This window comes from Lagopus muta, chromosome 17 (genome assembly GCF_023343835.1).
Source record: "Lagopus muta isolate bLagMut1 chromosome 17, bLagMut1 primary, whole genome shotgun sequence".
Classification (NCBI taxonomy): Eukaryota; Metazoa; Chordata; class Aves; order Galliformes; family Phasianidae; genus Lagopus; species Lagopus muta.
In genome coordinates this window covers 9480958-9493636 of record NC_064449.1, presented here as the reverse complement: position 1 = coordinate 9493636, position 12679 = coordinate 9480958, and the positions used below count along the sequence as shown (strand labels likewise).

At 42.1% G+C, this 12679-nt stretch overlaps 1 protein-coding gene across 1 annotated transcript; it reads right to left on the bottom strand.

The window, feature by feature from the left end:
* Nucleotides 1–6747: 6747 nt before the first annotated feature.
* RAN (RAN, member RAS oncogene family) lies at nt 6748–11826 on the bottom strand. The gene is made up of 7 exons (XM_048964638.1): nt 11703–11826; nt 10807–10849; nt 9988–10072; nt 9774–9899; nt 8637–8824; nt 8104–8274; nt 6748–7997 (listed from the first exon to the last, which is right to left on the bottom strand). The coding sequence occupies exons 2-7, from the start codon at nt 10840–10842 to the stop codon at nt 7953–7955; spliced, it is 651 nt and encodes a 216-aa protein (XP_048820595.1). The 5' UTR covers nt 10843–10849; nt 11703–11826; the 3' UTR covers nt 6748–7952.
* Between the last annotated feature and the right edge of the window lie 853 nt (nt 11827–12679).

Genomic DNA, 12679 nt, shown 5'->3' with positions numbered 1-12679 from the left:
ATTAACAGTGGGATGATCCTTGATGATATGCACCTTCTCAGAATGTAATCCTTTAATAATGCAACTAGAATGCTGGGTGAGAGACTGTTAGATCTAAGACAGCAAGCACCTTCACAAGTTCTTTTTGTGGCCCCAGCTCTGGGTGAGATCTCCCTCACAACTCAAATGCTTCTCAGGTCAGCAAAGAACGACATCAGCTATGAAAAAAGCTTTGTCTGTAGAACAACTCCGGCATTACAGTTCTTATTTGCGTAGTGCCACATTAACAGAGGACAATGTAAGGGTGGCAGTGACCACCGTGTGATGCAAGTCCTTATTTTATGTCAGTTAGTAAAAGATACTTTGGCAAAAAATGAGAAAGCGGAACTCACACTCATGAAAATATTGCATGAGATTTTCCTTGAGCTGATTGTGACTAAAGGACAAACAGAAAAGTGAAGACTGAAGAGAAAGCAAACAAACAGAACTCCTGGAGCTAATTCAGCAAGGCTCATGCTATGATGAAAAAATATTGTTCTAATTAAGAGAATGAGAATGTTCTGAGTTGATGCCAGAAAATAAAGACTATTGGCAACAGAATTTAGAACTAATCAAATGAATATACCTTTATAAGGCTAATATAGCATTATGCTGACTAACTAATGTATTCTTTTCAAAATCATTAAGAGCCTGGAGATTCAAAGACCAGCTCAGAAGGTGAATAACATCATATAATAAGCCATGCATTTGAGTTTTCTTTAAATAAAGTCCCACTTGATGGCTGTAGTTATTGGATTACTCTTTTTTTTCCTACTTATCGTATCATCCTACCTGACTTGTTTTTCTGTGGCAATTCCTTGAACATCTCAATCTATATACCAAACAAAATAGTTGATTTCTTTTTCTTTGCAAAGTAGAGTAAGCTTTTGTGGAAAACCTGAAGATTTAATTTTGATCTTTAATTATCTACGCCTTAATGTCAACACAACCTTACGTTAAATTTCCAGATCATATCATAAATAAAACACACAACTTTTTTGTTGTAGTTGTTTCATAAATATACATAATTAAACCAAGTTTTCTTTGCAAAAAAAAAAACCCTGCCTCTAAGAACTGCATTGTTGGCATCATACAGGTAATCAGGCTCTCTTAATTACAAACGTATTTCATCATAGTAAAGTTCTGTCTTTGGAATGTGTGCTAGTTCTCCTCTAACAGTCTTACCCAGTTCTGTCTTGCTCTTCTGGGTAAAAGTAACCATGAAAATTCCATTCAGCTGCTTTGTGAAACAAGTTCACTGCCACAAATGAAGTTGACCTACAAGATGTTTCTCAGCAAAAACATCTGAGCCTATTATAAACATGCATATTAAAGGCTTCTCCTTCTATGGGGAATAATTCACCTTTTGTCTTTTGTAGTATCTTACGTTAGATCTAAGTGGGAAAAGCAATGAGAGTGGGAACAGAAACCAGAGTGTTAACTTAAATATCACAGTAGCTTCCAAATTCACCTCCTTAGGATTTGAATAGTCTTCAAACCTGAAATGTTACTGATTAACTTGAGAGCATAAAATCTGAATTCCACAATACCTAATCTTCAGGTTTCCTAGTTTTGGGTACTGGGTCTTGGAGTTTTAGCCCTTCACTGACAGACGAGGGTCAGTACACACCTCACATCCTGACATCAATGCTCTTTCAGGCATTGCTGTCCACTTAACTGTTACTGGGCTGGTCCTCACTCTGCTAAAATGCTTAATAACCTGATGAGAGAAATAGCTTCTCTTGTAGAGAACCATGTAGGGAAATTCTCCGCTACCAGAAATCTCTCATTTCTGTCTTCCTCCAAACTGCTTTTTTGTTTTATTTGGTTTTTGTTTTCATTTGTTTTTTGTTTGGTTGCTTTGATATCTAATTGTGGACTTCCATTAAGTATAACTGTACCAATTAGTTATGCTTTAGATCATTGTGTTAATAATCATCACTTTGATGAGAACTTTGCTCTATGATAAAGTATTTATCTACTCTCCATGCCTTTTCTGGTGGATCAACTTGTACGTGTACTTTCTTCTTCCTACAGTACAGTTTCCTCACATTCCCATGGATTCAGTCCATTGCAAGTGTCCTCTCTCTTGTGGCTCGTTGCTTTATCTTATCAGCAGTCTAAGCTATACTTCTAAAGGTGCCACATTAGTTTTGTGCCACGCTGCCTTTTCTTCTCCCATGCAACAGCTGCCATTGGTACCACAAGCACTACATCAGCCAGGAATTTGCCAACATGCAGTCAGCCACGTGCTTATTTTTCCCTCTGCTGCAGGGACTTCTGCTGCACTGCACAGAGGTGGTTCTTCACATCACCAGTATCCCAGTATCCAAGCAAGGTAGCGTTCTCCAGCACGATCAGATCAAACTGTCACAGGGCATTTCTTCCAGCTGTGTTTCAAATCTGAAGGCCTGAGCAGGGAAAGGTTTGCTCCCCTAATTATAATTATAATGAATTTTTGTTATTTAAACAAGTCTTTCTTTAATTCACTCTATTTCACGTTTGGTGGATTTAACTGAAGACGAAGGAAAGACCCAATGAAAAGCACAATTATTTTTAGCTTATTTTACACCAAGAAAATGGTGTAGAGTGTTATCCAGCTTTAAACGTCTGTCAGTTAAGAGCTAGTACTGCTGCCAGCAGTCACAGCCATTTGCTACTCTCAGTAAACCCACAAGCACCCACATCACTTCCTCCAGGAGCGCTGCTGTGAGTGCAGCCCGCAGAGTATTTCAGTCGAGACGCTTCTGTTCCATCGCAGCAGCTGCAGACAGCGCGCCCCATCCTGTGGCTGAAACCGGTACCTCAAAAGCAGCTCTCATCTGCCATCAGGTTTAAGTAAAACTGGATTTAACGTGTTCTCAGGTGCTACGCAGCCTACGTGCACATTGCCAGCAAGGCAAAACAGTTATGCAGTAACCAGGATTATTTTTTTTTAAGGCTGTGTCAGATTTGATCAGACTGAAGTTAATAACTGCTCTTATAACCTGATGCGGCGCTCATTTATCAGGCAACTTGTACACTTCTGAGTGGCAGAAGAGGCATTTTGAATGGCTTTTACAGCACAGCATTCGACAACATAATGCACTCATTTACTACAGTTTGAAACCAGTGTTTTGCACGTGGAAACCAGTTTTATTATATAAATAAAACAACCAAACCCAAAAGAGGAAAAAAGTGCTGTGTCCAAAGTCAAATGGCAACAGATAATGTAAAAATAAAATATTTTAGAAGTGTTTTAGGATTGCTTATGTGTAGGGCCATGTGCATTTGCACATGTGTATGTACCCATGTCTGTGCATGCATGAGCTCATGTCTGCATGTGCGTGCCTTGGTTTGCATTCACTATTTTGTAACCTAACAAAAAAAAAAAAAAACTGTCAGAAAAGCTGACTTTCTTTTATAGCCTCAGCATAAGCAAAATACACATTCCCTCCAGTGCTTTTTTCAAGAGATATCATGATGTGAAGTCATCAGTCTGTTACCACCTTTGTGTAGCAATCCATCAGCAGACAAGCAGTTCCTGGGATGGTAACCTACATGGAGGACTTCAAAGCAAACAAGAACCATATACATTATGTACATGATTTGCTATTTTTGGTTCTGCATTTTATACAGAAAACCAAAATGAATGATTCTGATGCTTCAGAACGCAGTCAACAATTTTACCATAGACATCATTACGTATCACACAGTAGTTAAAATTTTCTTCTTTTGGTCACTAGCATAAGAAACTAAACAAAGGTAGAGGCTTCCTGTTTGTGACTTCGTTACCCTTACACATTCTTCATTTCAGCTGACCTTAGTGTGTAGTAGAAATGCTGAGTCACAGCTTGAAGCAGTGATGGAGCACCTGATGGGAAGGCAGGGCCAACCCAGGGGAGCTCAGGTGCAGGCAATGTGCCTGAGTGATTGGAAGGGGTGGAGCCAGGATCCAGCCCATCCCAGACCATTTAAGGGTTGGCAGTAGAGGTGAGGATATTTTGCTGGAGATCCCTGCATGCCTGAGGTCTTCTAAAGGTAAGCAATTTTCTTCCTTTGTTTCTGAGTCCATGGCTGCTGCATTTGGGCTTATCCTTGCTACCCTGCTATCGTTGCTGTGCTTTCTATCACATTATAGTGTTACAGTATTCTCACAGAAATAGGTAACAGAATAAATCAAGTTCAATGCCTCTTAATTTTATCATTACAGCTCCAAGTTACTAAGTCCTGATTTCTTTCAATGTTAGAAGCATGATTTCAGAGACAGTGGATCAAACACTATAGCTACTGTAAATGTTACATGAAACGTTTTTGGCTTTTTGTGATTTGGATTTTTGTTTTCTTTGAATGACATTTGGGAAACTTTTTCTTGCTTCTTTAATGTTTTGGTCCCTTCAAGTAAATAGTAGGAATGTTAAATTATACCAAAAAATAAATTACCTTTCCTTCCAGTGAACATCTACAGACACCATTTCAGCAACAATCTCTACAACACTGAGATCTGGGGGAAGTGTCACTCACTAAACAATCTGTTCTCTTTGTAACAAACTAAGAGGATTACCCACACCATTCAACCTTTTAAAAAAAAAAAAAAAGCCAACACTAGAATCTTGGTATTGACAATACAACTTTTGCTTCAACATTCATGCAGTAATTGAGTAATTAAGTATACAGTGAGGCTGTGGCTTGACTCATCACTGAGTCATTGTAGGTCTGTTAAATAGGTTCATGACATTAAGCCATGTTTTCAACCATGGAGTCCTTTCAAGCTCAACTTTATAGGACTTGTCAGTCAGTTAAGTTTGCTCCAAAGCAAAAAGTCTTTTTTGTTTTTCTTCTTTGCTGGTAAAGCAATAGCCTAAAGAAGGGGGACAAGCTGCAGACAGAGGTCCCCAAACATTACAATCACCATGGCTGTCTCCAGAGCAGTGGCAGAAAACGTTACTGGCCTAGGACAGCACAGTCACATGTATACTCCTCACATCGATTCCCAGCTTGAAGGGCTTCTGGACACACAGAGATTGTTAAAATTGTTCCAGGGCACGTGCAAGAGCTCCTTCATGGGATGCTCACATACCAGTTTGAGCCAGGAAAAAAGATTGCTAAAGGCAGGCTTTCAGATCAATGGAAGGACAAAAAAAGAGACAATTAACACACCCACATGAAAACCAACTGATGAAAGGCAGTGCAAGATTTATCTTTTCAGTTGTTTCAGACATTCACTTTGATCCCACTGGAGAGGCTTTTAAGGGCTCAGACAACTATTGCCAAAGGCCAGGTGAGAGAAGGGGCCGGTACTGCCAAGTGGTTTCAATTGAATTCCAGAAGAGAAAATACTTCTCAGCACTGCTTTTTTGTAGCAGTTAGCTTGAGTATGAGCAAAATGGAACCATGAAAAGGAGGGAGAGGGGGAAAGATGGAGGTAGTTGTTGAACTATAACTTCCAGACATAGGATGGACAGACTTTAAAAGCCCAGTAGAGTGAAGGGTAATCTTAAATTTCCTAAGGAGACACTCAACCCTCCTTCAATTAATGATACAGACGCAGCAAAATGTTTCTTCAGGTATCCAACTTGCATGCTGCCATTGCAGCTTTATTATTTATTGCACTTTATCCTACTTTTGAATGTCAGAACTGATTCTAGTCTAACAGTAAGGTACCCAAATACCTGAAACAAGGTTTTGGAGTGGGAGAACTTAGAAGTGATGTGTAGCAACACATCAGAACCCACATTTAACCTTACACAGCAGTTAGAGAGGCAGAACAAAGTTGGTATTGCAAGGGATTCGTCTCACATCACTAATGATATGATAATTAAATAGCTTAAAACAATTTTCCTCATTACTTGACTAAGTAATCTTATCTTGCTTAAACCCAACTATTGAAAGGCTGCAGAGCTGTAAACCTTTTACAATTTTAACAAACTGCAACTGAGGAAATTGCACATCCACATCAGCACACCTGCATTATTCAACCAACCATTAGCAGCTAAATACAAAAAGGAAAGTATAATACTGCAATGCATGCATTTAATCCCACTCCTGAAGCATTTCAAGTCAGGTTTACTTTGCAGGACTACAATTGCTGCCTACTCCTAAGTTTTTGAGGACTCTAACATTTAAGAATCTCACAGTCACATCAGTTTTTAAGGATGAGCTATCTCACTCTTCTTTAGAAGTCTTTAGCTGCTTGGTAATTCAAAGCCTAGCACCTGGGTGGAGCAGGGGAGTTGTAGAGATTACACCACATACACTATGAAATAATACAAATGTAACTCATGCTGTGTTCTTTTCCACCCTTCACTATCACCACAGTGTTATTACTTTGCTGAATTACCTACACTTCTGAAGCAGCGTATTTTTGTGAGATCACTTGAAGGCTTCCCCACCCAGTAAGTCAGCAGCAGGTACTCAAGCTAGCAGTAGCAACCAGGACACACACCAGTTAGTAAACTCTATAGAGAAGAACCTGTAATACGAAGCTGAAGCAAAATGATGCAGCAGGAAGTTCCAGTGGGATGTTAAGTCAAAGTTTTTCCCAAGGCAAGCGTGACATTCCTCCTTTCCTCTGCAGTCTCAGTGAGCTGAAGTGCTTGCAATCTCAATTTTAAAATCCCGCAGAACTTAAAACTTACACAAATTATATAATATTGTTCTCAAACATTTAATAGTCAATTCTTGCTGATATGCATCAGAATGAAGTGTTAAGAAATGGTCAAGTAGGAGTTATGTATACAAACATGCAAGTTAAAAGGAATGAAATGCTCCACTTTATTAAGAAACAAAAAATACAAAACTGAAGAGTTCCAAGGCTTCACATACTCAAACACTACTGAAAAATGGTATTTTTGTTTACTGGTAGTACTAATGCTGACCAAGATTATTCTCTATAAATGTTGATGTTTTCCATCATTTGTGCTGGAATAAGGTAGTTTCAAATTAAGAACTTGGTGCAGTTACAGTAAAGTCCAGGTATTATATGGGGTTTCAATTAATATGTTGTTCTTTAGCCAAGAGCATTTTAAGCTCATCTACGACTGCCTTCTAGTTAGTGAGGTTTAAGATGCTTAGTTTAATCAACTATAGCTCTACTGAATGATGCTCCATGCAAAGATACAGCTTGTAGTCACTTAACAGACCTAAATGTCATTTATTCTTGGCTACTTAAGAAAACAGCTCTGTGAAGGCATGTTGTAATAATGCAGTTAAAGTTAAGAGACAGTCTCTAAAGGTAGCATATGCCAGCTGAACTACATACTTAACTCTCAAGACACTCCTCAGAGCACATAAACATTCCCACTCAGTGTGGGTCAATTTATGCTTGCTGGCAGTCCAGCTCCACACACCAGTCAAGTGTTCACTGCTTTAGTTTTACCTGGCAGTTAGTTCAGCTTCCTTCAGATGCTTTAGTTATATGCTTCAGGAAATGAATGAAAGGTTAACTGTTAGCTCTGTTTTACTAAGAGGAGCATAACAAAGGGAAGAAAATATTAAGAATGCAGAGACAGACAAGCATTAGCCTCAGTTAAAAGACACCTTCAAGACTTTCTAACAACGCATGAAAATTCACTTGCTTAGAGATATTTGAAATACAACTTTATTATCTAAACAAAAAAAAAAAAAGAATGGGAATGACAGAAACAAGATTAACCACATAACACTTTGATGTGACTGCAGCAGTCTTATATTTGAAACTCAAAAGGGAAAGTAATTGCAGTCCAAAAAACAGCTAAATATGCAGGTCCAAAATTATGAAGTTTTGTTGGTTTTTTTTTTTTTGTTTTGAACTGCCACACTCACTCCGAAGCCCATTCATCTCTTTCAGCATCCCAAAGATTAAGCACATGTTCTGCTCAGCTAGATAATAAAGTGGCAAACACGCTGCACCACTGACATCACAGGACAGTTGCCTATAAAACTAGACTTCTGACGCTGGGCTCCAGCTTCATCCCTCACAGGTCATCATCTTCATCTGGCAGTGCAGTGGTTTGAGCAATCTGGAAAAGAGAAGTAACATTAGGAATTGTTCGTGGTTACTTGCCCCAGGAATCCAGATACTATCTGCCAGGTAATTATTTGACTTTAGCACTCTTCCTCAGTTACCTGTAAGTCTTGCTCATACTGTGCTGCCAGTGCTGGGTCCATAACAACTTCAGGTGGTGCAAGAGCAGGCATGGCAACAAATTCCAAGTTAGGATCTCCAATTAGCTTCCTAGCAAGCCAGAGGAACGGCTTCTCGAAGTTGTAGTTACTCTTGGCTGAAATGTCATAATACTGGGAAAAAAAAAAAGTATATTTAATACATAAGACTATCTACCACCAATATTAGAACATAATAAGATGCACACAATCAGCTCTAATGTCTTGGTATTCTTTTTAACTTCATGACTTCTATGCCCTCAGAAGCATTTGAAATATGAGAGACTAGAAATGTAGTTTCATACCAATAGGCAGAAATTGATACTCTTAAGAAACAGTGTGACCAAAGATGACTTCTGGACACAACAGCACCTCTACTTATTCCCTGTGACTTGGTCTAGTTTCATCTTATTCCTAACACTGAAGGACTGAACAGCACACAAATGCAGTTAACAGACTTAATGAATCTCTAATCCTGCAAACTCATGCCATCATACCTGGAGATTCTTCTTCCTGTGGAAGACAATGGATTTTGCCTTGACTTTTCTGTCCTTAATATCCACTTTGTTGCCACACAACACTATAGGGATGTTTTCACATACCCGTACCAGGTCTCTGTGCCAGTTAGGTACGTTCTTGTAAGTAACTCTTGATGTTACATCAAACATTATAATGGCACATTGAGCTGTAAAAAAAAAAAAAAAACCCAAACAATTACATCAGACAAGAAAGCACTTTCTTATAAAATGGAGTGGGAAAGAGTACCCACAATAATCACTTATTGGGGCATCAGAATTAGCTTTCTCCTCAGTCTCACAGTTGAAAATATGCTGTTTGCCAGATCAGATGCAGGAAGATCAGGGTGCAGGAGTCCACAGAACTCAGCCCATGACCCTGTCCCTGTCATCTTAACTTAAATGCCAACCAGTTTTATTCATGCAGCTGTCCTCTGAACATTCTGCTGTTGTATGGCATGAATTACATAAGGGTTACAAAAGAAAATTTTAATTCACCTAAATACCTGAGAAAACTATCTTAACACCTACTGAACTAATCTCAGCCTATCGAGGCTTTCAGATAAGTTGAGAGCTTGTAGTTCACATCTCAGAATGCCCCTGTCCAGAACAGCTTGCAAAACAACACTTGATTCTGATATTTCTTAAAGAAAAGTCAGTCTTTAAGCCTCCCTTCAGAATGTTAAGAGCTATGCAGGTGATTTAAGTACTCACAAAACAGAGCTTGAAGATAAAGGATTATCACTGCATCTTTAGAAAGGCAACTACATACACTTGCTAGAACTTTTTTATACTATTTCAAGTTTTACAGTTTGTTTCTTCCAAGTCTCTGCACCAGCACAAGATAGTAATACAGGCAATTTCTGCTCACTTAAGCACACTTATCTCTTAATCACTTAATTTCATGAGAACTATCACTTAAGGTGCATGATTACTCTCCAGTGATATCAAAGCAGCAGTAGACTGAAACTAAGTTTTAGTACAGAAACCTATCTGATCATATTTATACAGAGTTTGAAAACTCATAAAGCAACTCACCAGTGAAAGCCCCATTGAAAGCTTTCGGAGGGGTCAAACTGAATAGAATACAGGATCTCTCTACATATAAACGCATCTTACCTTGGATGTAATAGCCATCTCGCAGACCACCAAATTTCTCCTGGCCAGCTGTGTCCCATACATTAAATTTAATAGGGCCTCTATTAGTATGGAATACCAGAGGATGAACTTCAACACCCAACGTTGCTGCAGTGATAGGAAAGAGCACTCAGTAAGTTGAGAACTATACTTTCAATTGTAACACACTAGATCTTGAATATTTCTTCAGACATACCTACATATTTCTTCTCAAATTCACCAGTCAAATGACGTTTTACAAATGTTGTTTTACCAGTGCCACCATCACCAACCAGGACAAGCTGTTAATACAATTGAAAAAGAAGGTCAGAGCAACGTACTTTGTGTTACAAAATACTGTAAAGCAAACACTGAAGTTCCCAATGAAATCACTTACTGTGTTGGCCTCTAATTTGTTAAACCTGTCATTCGATAACTCCTGACCAAACTCAGCTGGTCCTTATAATTGAGAACTAGAACACATTGTCCATACAGTTATACTAACATACAAGCATCTCAATTACTGGAGGAAAGAACTGTAATCTTGCAATTGGAAAAAAAAAAAAAACTGTTTTACTAACAAATGAGATATACTGGATGAACAGTAAAAAAAAAAAAAAGTACTGTAAAAAAAAAAAAGTATCAGTCTTCCACGAAGCAGTCTTAATGACTTCTGGCTGTTAAGGTAACAACTCTACTCAATAATGCTCTGCCCCCAGTAGTTGATACAACATAAAACAGTTGCTCTAAATAACTCTTAACACTTTCTTTATTGCTGTGAATATCACTCCATGCAGTCAACACATTTTAAATGGCGCTTTATGTAAAGTTATTTTTATATAGAGCTGCAAATAGCACCAGATTGATAGTGCAGCAGAATGTTGTTGTAAAGCAATGCAGCACACAATGGGTTAGGCACACTGCTAAGAAGTCAGCACTTTAAAACCAAATCTATCATCCACAGCAGTTCTTGAGAGTTGTTCTTGCTACTCTTCCAAAGGAAGAGGAAGAACAATACAAAATTAAGACCCCTTACCTTAAACTGCACTTGGGGCTCTCCTTGGGCGGCCATGCTGGGTCTGCAGGGGAAATGGAAGCATGTGAGCTCACAGAGGCGAGCTGGTTCAAGGCCCCGCCGGAAGGGGCCGGCCGCCGCTTTCGGCTCCCAAACCGCCTCCCGGGGCGCGTGCTTCGCGCGCCAGTCAGCGGCCGTCGCCGCGTAGGCCAAGCTACGGTCCGGGCCGCCGCTCCCCTCCCCGTGCGTGGTCCCGGGCCTCGGATGGGGCAGGAAGAGCCTCCGGGCCGCCCCGCACGCGGCGGGAGCGCGCGGTAATGGCGGCAACGGCTCCCCGCCCGGCCCCGGAGCCCGTAACGGAAGGCCGCCGCGCCCCTCGGGCTTCCAGGCTACGAAAACGGGGCCGAGCCGCGGCCCCCGCGGGGCGCCTCAAAGAAAGCCGGCCTCGCTCCATAGGAAGCGACGCCACGCGTGACTCTCCCAGCCCGCTGGAAAACCCTCTCGGGCGGTGGAGCTCGGAACTCATCCCGCAGGGCTCCGAACGCGGCCCCCATCCCCGCGACGCCGGCCGGGCCCCACCGCACCATGACTGAGCAGCGCGCCGCCTCCCCTCCCCCCGCGGCCGCCCGGGCCGTTGGAGGCCCCACTCCCATTCTCCTCCCGCCCGCCCTTTCCTCCGAGACGGAGACGGGCGCCGTTCTCGTCCCGCACCGCTCCCATCGAGGGGCGGAGGCCAGGGCCGCCACGCAGGCACGGCGCCCGGCGCGGCACTCACGCGGGCCCGGCCTCGGCTCGACCCAGCCCGGCTCCCGCAGAGCGGCCGCTAACGGAAACCGCCCCCACCGCCCTATTCGCGGCTGTCCCGCTTCCCCCCACGCGGCCCTACAGAGAACAGAAGGACGTCCCGACCCCGTTACCTTTCCCGAGGCTTCTATCCGAGTCGCTCCGTGCCGTGACTGGGCGCTGGAAAGATGGCGGAAGCGCGGTTCAAATACCCGGAGAGCGACGCCGCGCGGCCGCGGGGAGGGGGAGGGGCCGGCGTCACGTGGGCGGGCGGGCGCGCCGCTCGGACCCGCGGCGGCCGTTGTTGGGCGCCATGGCCGCGGCTGGCTGGGCCGGCCCGGTTCCTCAGGATCCGGTGCCTCATGTCTCTGCGCGGCCGGCAGCCGTTGGACCACGCGGCTGCCGCTGGAAAGGAGGCGGCTGTGCAGTGCTTGGCTCCGCGCTGCCCCGTAGCATTTCTGTAAACCCTCACGTTCAGAGCGTAGCAGAACGAAGTTGTTTGTAAACTCTCTTTGAAAGGACGGAGCAGATGCTTTGCAGAGAGCGATGCATTCCAGTTTCTGGCTTCACACTTGTGTCCGTGTGCTCTGATTTTTCCCCTGCTGTGGTTAGGCAGTGTTCGTGTGGTCTGCATAATGCCAGTTGGAGAATCCATAATCTAGAATTGATGGATTTTTAAACGCCTCTGTCCTGAAATAACACCAGTGTTATTCAATGGTAGATGTTACATGCAAGTGCAGCTTATGTCCTGTCCATCTCCCACTTCGTAGCAAAATGGAGAGAAAATCTGCAGGAGCCACTGCACTTTGCTCTACATTTTGTTTATTTGATAGCAGTTGAGTCTTAAGCATTGCATAAGATTTTCTTTGTTGGAAAAACACTGTCTTGCTGAGCTGGTTGCTTCTTTTCTTTTTTCTTTTTTTGGACAAACTGGATTTTTGGTGCTTGTTCTGTTGGTGTTCTTTAGCACGTTTGCTGATCACCTCCAGGTGCTAGGAAGAATATGGAATATGTTTTGGAGTATGTAGCCCATACATTTTCCTCAGCACAGTAATACCTTTATAAAACCCATGTGAATTCTACTCTTCTTCTTGACTAATAGGTGTACATT